The 6907-nt window shown below is 34.9% G+C and overlaps 1 protein-coding gene across 1 annotated transcript in view; it reads left to right on the plus strand.

Moving 5' to 3' along the window:
- TMPRSS15 (transmembrane serine protease 15) overlaps positions 1 to 6443 on the plus strand; it is a 56565-nt gene extending 50122 nt beyond the window's left edge. Inside the window, exons 20-25 of the mRNA XM_042788287.1 lie at positions 1071 to 1120; positions 1545 to 1719; positions 3649 to 3830; positions 4082 to 4177; positions 5096 to 5235; positions 6288 to 6443. Coding sequence (XP_042644221.1) covers positions 1071 to 1120; positions 1545 to 1719; positions 3649 to 3830; positions 4082 to 4177; positions 5096 to 5235; positions 6288 to 6443 — 799 coding nt within the window. The remainder of the gene's footprint in view (positions 1 to 1070; positions 1121 to 1544; positions 1720 to 3648; positions 3831 to 4081; positions 4178 to 5095; positions 5236 to 6287) is intronic.
- The last annotated feature ends 464 nt before the right edge of the window (positions 6444 to 6907 follow it).

Consider the following 6907-nt stretch of genomic DNA (forward strand, 5'->3'; position numbering starts at 1 on the left):
TTGAATGCAAATTACAGAATTTGGTTTCCACTTTTTAAATTACAGCTTTAAAATTATGCATCTGTCTTGAAGTGGAAAATGGCTATGTGAGATTATTCAGGGCTGGAGGCGTATCTCATTCTTAAGCCCTCTGCAGTAAAGATTTAACTGGGGAGGTGGGAGATGGCTATATTCCCACTTGTCCTTCTTGCACCACTATGCCATTGTGAAAATGCTGGGTCACATCATGCATTATTTCCCTCACAACAGATATCAAATTTTAGAGCATACACAGTTAGGGATACATAACACCGTATCATGTTTGAAGTATCCTTCCCTTTTTCCATTTAAAAATGATATGGAAATGCATACTGTAAACTAGCCATGGGCAGACTATTTTTTTTTTCTCTGATATATTTCAGTGTGTATCAGATTTAAATTCCTAGCACACACAATGTCCCAAATGTTCAGATTCATTACAAGCTATGAAGATAATCTTAAAACCTCTGGGTATCGGAAATGCTTGAGTGGTTTTGATCTGTGGTCTTATGCTCTTCAGACTCTGGCTTTATATCTCTGCTAAATAGTTTCTAGCCCTGTATATGCAGCTATATATTTTACAGTACATTATAATCTTAGTAAAAAGATACAGTGATATCAAAATAACTTCTTAAATTCTTTGGTCATACTGATCTCTAGTGGTAAGGCACTGAAAACACCACAAAAGATAGAAAAAATACCATATGCAATTACAGTTTTATTGAGAATCTGTCAGACAGATGACTCATTTCCCTAAAACACAAGGGGAGTTTACGTTTATTTCTGCAAGATACACCAATTAAGTGTCCATTGAAGAGGAATATGTACATTTAGTATTATATATAATATAATTTTGTGTATTTATAGATAAAATGTAATTAAAACATCTAGAACAAAATATTATATTTAGCAGTTTGATACTGATAATGTACTTATATATATCTATGCTTATATACATTTTTATGTATGTGTGTGTGTATATGTATATTTGACAGCCATTTAGTGTTATCTGGTGTGCAGATATTTGGGATTTAATTGCACTTTCATTCTAGAGAATACTGTTTGAACAACCTGGTGGTTCATCTGCAATGTAACATTAAATGTAAGTACATAAACCCTGGGAATATTTCACAATCAAACTGTTCAGTTCATAAAGCCTAATGTTTATAGTTTGAATTGAAAGGTTAGGGAATGGACTATAAAAGCGATACTCGTAATGATATAAACACAGGAAAATTTACAGTCTTCACTTGTTTTCAGAGTTAGGTATAAACTAGAGATGGGTCTATACTGAAAACACAAACATAAAGAATCCAGAAGGTCTGAGGAAAGAACACATCTAAATCTAAGTTATAAAGTTGCATCTTGATTTCAGCTATAAAACACCAAACTTTTTTCCACAGTAATCGTATTTCTGAATAGCAGTTTAGATACTACAAAGCCTATTTATCCGAGAATATTAGCTAGTCTAATAAAATATGCCATATCCCCCTAAAAAAATCCACTTTTTTTTTTAAACACTTTAGCTTGTGGAAAACATCTGGTAACTCAGAACAACGGAACAAGGATTGTAGGTGGAAGTGATGCCAGAAGAGAGGCTTGGCCTTGGATAGTTTCACTTCATTTTAACTCCAGACCTGTTTGTGGAGCTTCCCTCATAAGTGATGAATGGCTGGTGACAGCAGCACACTGTGTATACGGGTAACGTTTGTTGCACTCGCAAGCTAACGCGTTCTGATACTCCCACAACATGCAAGTATCCAAATGGTGGATAGTTGTTCAGCAAAACTGGGTTGAGGTATGACCTGAGCCATCGATCAGTCCTGTATAGAGCAAAACATACTTCCAAAGGATCATAATGAAATCACTGGGGAGCGGCACTTTTAAGAGAGTTTCTAGATGTTTACCTTACAATGCAACGAATATAACCAGAAGTGCCTCTTTCTCTCCACTGACTCCAGGGCATCCTTCCAGCTAGCTGAGATGGCCGTATGATATCCATGCCGTGTCTTGTCTTTTTTATTTTAATGATGATGAAACACTTGTTTTATGTGCAGGTTCACTAAGGACGCATCAGAAAATGAGTAATTTGTGACACAGATATAAAAAATTAACAGCTAGCTGACTGTTTAATTTCTGTGTTTTTAATCACATGTGAGCTCAACTAAAGGCTCCTTTACTTTCTGGTAAACCCTCAGTCCTTACTTTAAAGCAGAGAATCATAGAAACAAAGCGACATTTTCTGAACAATGGAGAATTGCACTTTAAATATATGGTATTAATACCGAGCACTTGCACTTAACCCATGATTAATGTGGGCCTCCACTATTTAGTTGAATCTCTGCTAGGGGTGTAAAGGATGACATCATACCTGATAAAGGTAAACTCAGCGTTGCCTGTTCCTCCTGTATATTATCATAGATTGATCACGAGTTACTGTGCATCATTAGAATGAATCTTGATTTACGGGCATTGATTAGGCAACATTGGATATCCTCTAGATGGTGTTATTTGTACTATTCAAATAAGTGATGCATATTTAAATGTTTTCTAGGGTTTGTTTCCATAACATCTGTAACAAAAACAAGTGCTGTAGAAGACACCTAGAAACTGGAATGGCAAAAAAAGAAACATTAATATTCAAGATTACAGTAGAGCTTTCATTATAAATAGCTAAGTAGTAAGGCAGTAGAGACTATGCCAAATATTAATGCTGTCTCATGGCATAGCAGAAGCCACATTCCACACCAAGACACTGAAATGAAACAGATCAAGCCCTCTTAGTTTTCACACAATAAATCCACACCTGTCTTGATACTTCCTTTTCACTTAAATCACCTTTCTGTTTTCACTTAAATCTCTTTCTATCATCTTGACTTTTCTGGACTTTTCCTAAGTGACAGTTTGCAGTTTCACACCTTAATTCTGAACATTTAGCTTAAACGCTCCTAGTTTAGAATGTGATAACCTCTTGATGTCAAACCAAAAGATCAGCAGAAACCAGTTCAGTACAACAATCAGGCTGAAAACATACTTTTGAAACTATGAACTGGTTGATTAAAAAACAGCAAATAATTAAGTTTTCTAACTTAAACACAGCCTCAAACCAGCATGCATATTTCAGCGAAAAATGCAGATTGTCATATTTTGTCTTAGCATATCTTTTTTTATTTAGATTAAAAAATTAAGAGACCAATTTTCTGAGCCTATGAGCTGCAACATTTCCAATGACATTTTAAACCTATCATTTTTTAGGTATTCCATAATCATTTTCTAACTGGGACCAATATTAATTGTCTGGTGGGCAGTCAGCAGTATTCTTCACAATGTTTAAAAAGCCATAGTAATTTAGTTAATGTAGTTCCCTCCTCTGCACTACTGTCTGACTAAGTCTTTATAAATAATTTATTGTAAGCGTAACATAAAAAATCAACCACATGTTGCTACAGTGTGGATGTTTAAGATAGTATTACTATCACAAAATTGTAAGCATCTCCACTACATGCTACTTAGACAAAACATGTGAATGCTATGAATTACCTTGAGGTTAAAGATCAGCCTTTTACCTAATATATTTTTCAAAACTTTCATTAATTATTCCAAATTGTGAATATTCCTTGCAACTTCTAGGAGGCAATTAAAACCATTTCAATGGAAAGCAGTTCTTGGCTTGTATGACCAATCAGATATGACACAGCCTTCAACAGTAGTTCGAAACATCAATCAAATAGTTATAAATCCTCATTACATGAAGCGTACAAAAGATAGTGATATTGCTCTCATGCATCTTCAACACAAACTGCAATATACAGGTGAGCTGTTATTTTCCCATAAAACAGATTTACTCTATTATGCAAAACTCTAGCTGTGCTAAGCATATGAGGGTGATGGGGTGGCTGTACATTTTTTACAATTTAATCATTCTGGCATCAGTCCAGTAATTAATTCCTGGATAGCTTGCCCCAAAAGTGGGTTTGAATTAATTAACTTTTTCTTATGTGACTTCATAAAAACCTGAATACAGGGAAGAGGTTGAAATTGATTGCTTGTTTCTCATTCACAGATTACATACAACCTATCTGCTTACCAGAAAAAAATCAACAGTTTTTACCAGGAATTAACTGCTCCATTGCTGGCTGGGGTAGGATTATCAATGAAGGTGGGTTGGTTATCTGCTTGGAAAATCATGACAGGCATGAAGCCATGAGGGAAAGCTTGCTCCTGATTCCATAGCAGTTGCTAAGGTCAAACAGTTTAGAGAGGTACTCCGTGTGAAAATTTGGGAACTATCCCCCTCCACTGTTCCTTTTCTAGAGCAAAGTAATAAAGTTATAACATATTTATTAGAAAAAAATATAGAGATCTAAGATCATTAAATTATTAAAAACCCCTTATTGCATCCCTTTAGAAATTATGATGACTACTTTTCTCAACATGAAATATGTACGATATTGGGTGGGGGAGGAGAAAGATTAGTCTTTCTGACAATGTGCAAATGATTTTCCCCAGAAGTCAAGCATACTGACTGTAGTGTGAAATGTATGTTCTGTTTGTATATCATATACTCCAGATTTGGAGTCTCTGTGAAATAATAAAAATGCCATTTCACTTCTACAGTTGCTTGTATGCATTTGCTTCTACATTTCCAGAATAAAATTGTATTTAAAACTTTGAGTAGGAATTAATAAAAAAAAATATATATATATAAAAACTTGAAATACTCAAAGTTACACAATGAACAATGAGGAAACATTGGACAATCCAAGATCCTAAAACCTTAATTATCCCCCAGATCTCCCCACAGTGAGTTTATAGTCATTGATTTTAGTAATCTTGATTTAATTATAACGGAATTCAGTCCCATTACACAAATGAAAGACAGGATTCAGTTAATGAACACCATTTAATCAGTGGCTGTGTTACAGGGGTATAAGCCTGAATAGCACAGCAGTGAGGCAGGGCTTCCTGCTGCTCTGTACCATGCCCAGCATGCTGGAACAGGCACAAAACCATCAGTGTTCTGCACAGGATGTACATATTTATTACAGCAAGTAAACGTACTTCGTATTTTCGTCAGGTCCCCCTTCAGATATATTGCAAGAAGCAGAGGTCCCTCTCATTTCAAATGAAAAATGCCAACAATGGATGCCAGAATACAGTATTACTGAGAATATGATCTGTGCAGGATATGACATGGGAGGAATAGATTCCTGTCAGGTAAATAAAAGCGACTCATTCCCACTGCCAGCATACACCACATCTAATTACCAAATAAAATGCTTCCTGATCCTTCAGTCATTGAAACCGGGACAATCTCTGTCCATGAATGTAATTTCTACTGATTATTTGCCCATTTAATCTTTTATCAGGATACAAATTGAAAAGATAAAAATCTATTTTGTATCATCTCAACATAAACAATCATGGAGGGAGAAAAATATGAGGACTGGAAATTTTCTGCACTAAGCTTTGAATAATTACTGCTGAGTAATTCCATGAAGGAAAAAGGGACATGCTGAGAGAAAAGCAGAGTACAAGGAAATAAATACCAAATAGATTGATGTCTCAGAAATGGTTCATTCTGGAAGAGACCTTTTCCCCATGATCTGTAGACTTTGGAGATTTTTAGTAAGTGGATGCCACAGGTTTTTGGAGAGGCTGACTTTCTATATTGATCTTATATAGTGCTTCTTGGGGATCTAGTTTTTATCCATTCCAGCTCTGCTTATAACACACTGCTTCTCTTTTGAGGATGTCAGAGTTGGCTGTCACATAACGTTTCTTCCATCAAAATGGAGTCCACAGCATGGAGACTGGCTGTTTCTCCTCAAGTCTGATGAGAAACTCTTTGGCGACTGAAAATAGAACTGCATTTTGGCTTAATAGATTCAGCTAAAAAATAATCCTACACATTCACCCAGGCTTTGGAAAAGATGAAGGGCTTAACATAAAAATATTAAGAAAAAAAAAAAATCATTTGAAACCCAGCCCTGTATTGGAAGATCAATAAGAGCTTAAGATCACATCCTTAAAAAAAAAAAAAAAAAAAAAAAAAGAAAAAAAAAAGAAAAGAAAAAAGGAAATTGATTATTTGGTTATCTCAAAAATTTTTCCACATGGAAGAGTTCATATTGATCTCACTAGTGGCGTCTGAGACCTATAGGGATACAAGGTCTATGATTAATGATTAACACAAACAAAACATCATAAACAGGCTCTGTTTCAGAGTTGACGCTGTTCACTCTTAACTTTTGAATGTCATATTTCAGGGAGATTCAGGTGGTCCCCTGACATCTGAAGATGGCAACAAGTGGTTTTTGGTTGGTGTAACTTCATTTGGCTATCAGTGTGCACTTCCCAAACGACCAGGAGTGTATGTTCGAGTCACCATGTTTGTGGACTGGATCAAAAATATCATCTATTAACTTGAGATTTTTCATTGATAGAAATAAAAGTTAAATGTTCAAAGTTTATTGTTTTATGATGTAAAACAGACTGACATTTGAATCAGTTACAGAAACTGAATAAAGGAGGAATAAGGGAGGAAAATACTAATAATTGAGAACTCTATTCTCAACTGAGAGCAATATTTCAAAATAGGTGCTGTGGTTTTAATAAATAGTTTAATAATTTTAATTTTTCTTTTATATGAAAACATGGGGAAACAGTTTCTTTGAACATCGGTGCATTACATGTATAGTGGAGGACTTTACAAAGCACAGGCAGATTAAAAAAAAAGTTTGCAAACTCCAAATGCTTTATTGAAAAATGGTCCAAATTATTAACTTCAGAACAAACACTACCTGATTTTATGTTTTTACATTGTATTTTTCAATGTGCATTTTTATTTTCATGCACAGTTAACTCCTTTCAGTAATCTCACCACCTA

Source organism: Tyto alba, unplaced genomic scaffold (genome assembly GCF_018691265.1).
Source record: "Tyto alba isolate M040663 unplaced genomic scaffold, T.alba_DEE_v4.0 Super-Scaffold_14, whole genome shotgun sequence".
Lineage (NCBI taxonomy): Eukaryota > Metazoa > Chordata > Aves > Strigiformes > Tytonidae > Tyto > Tyto alba.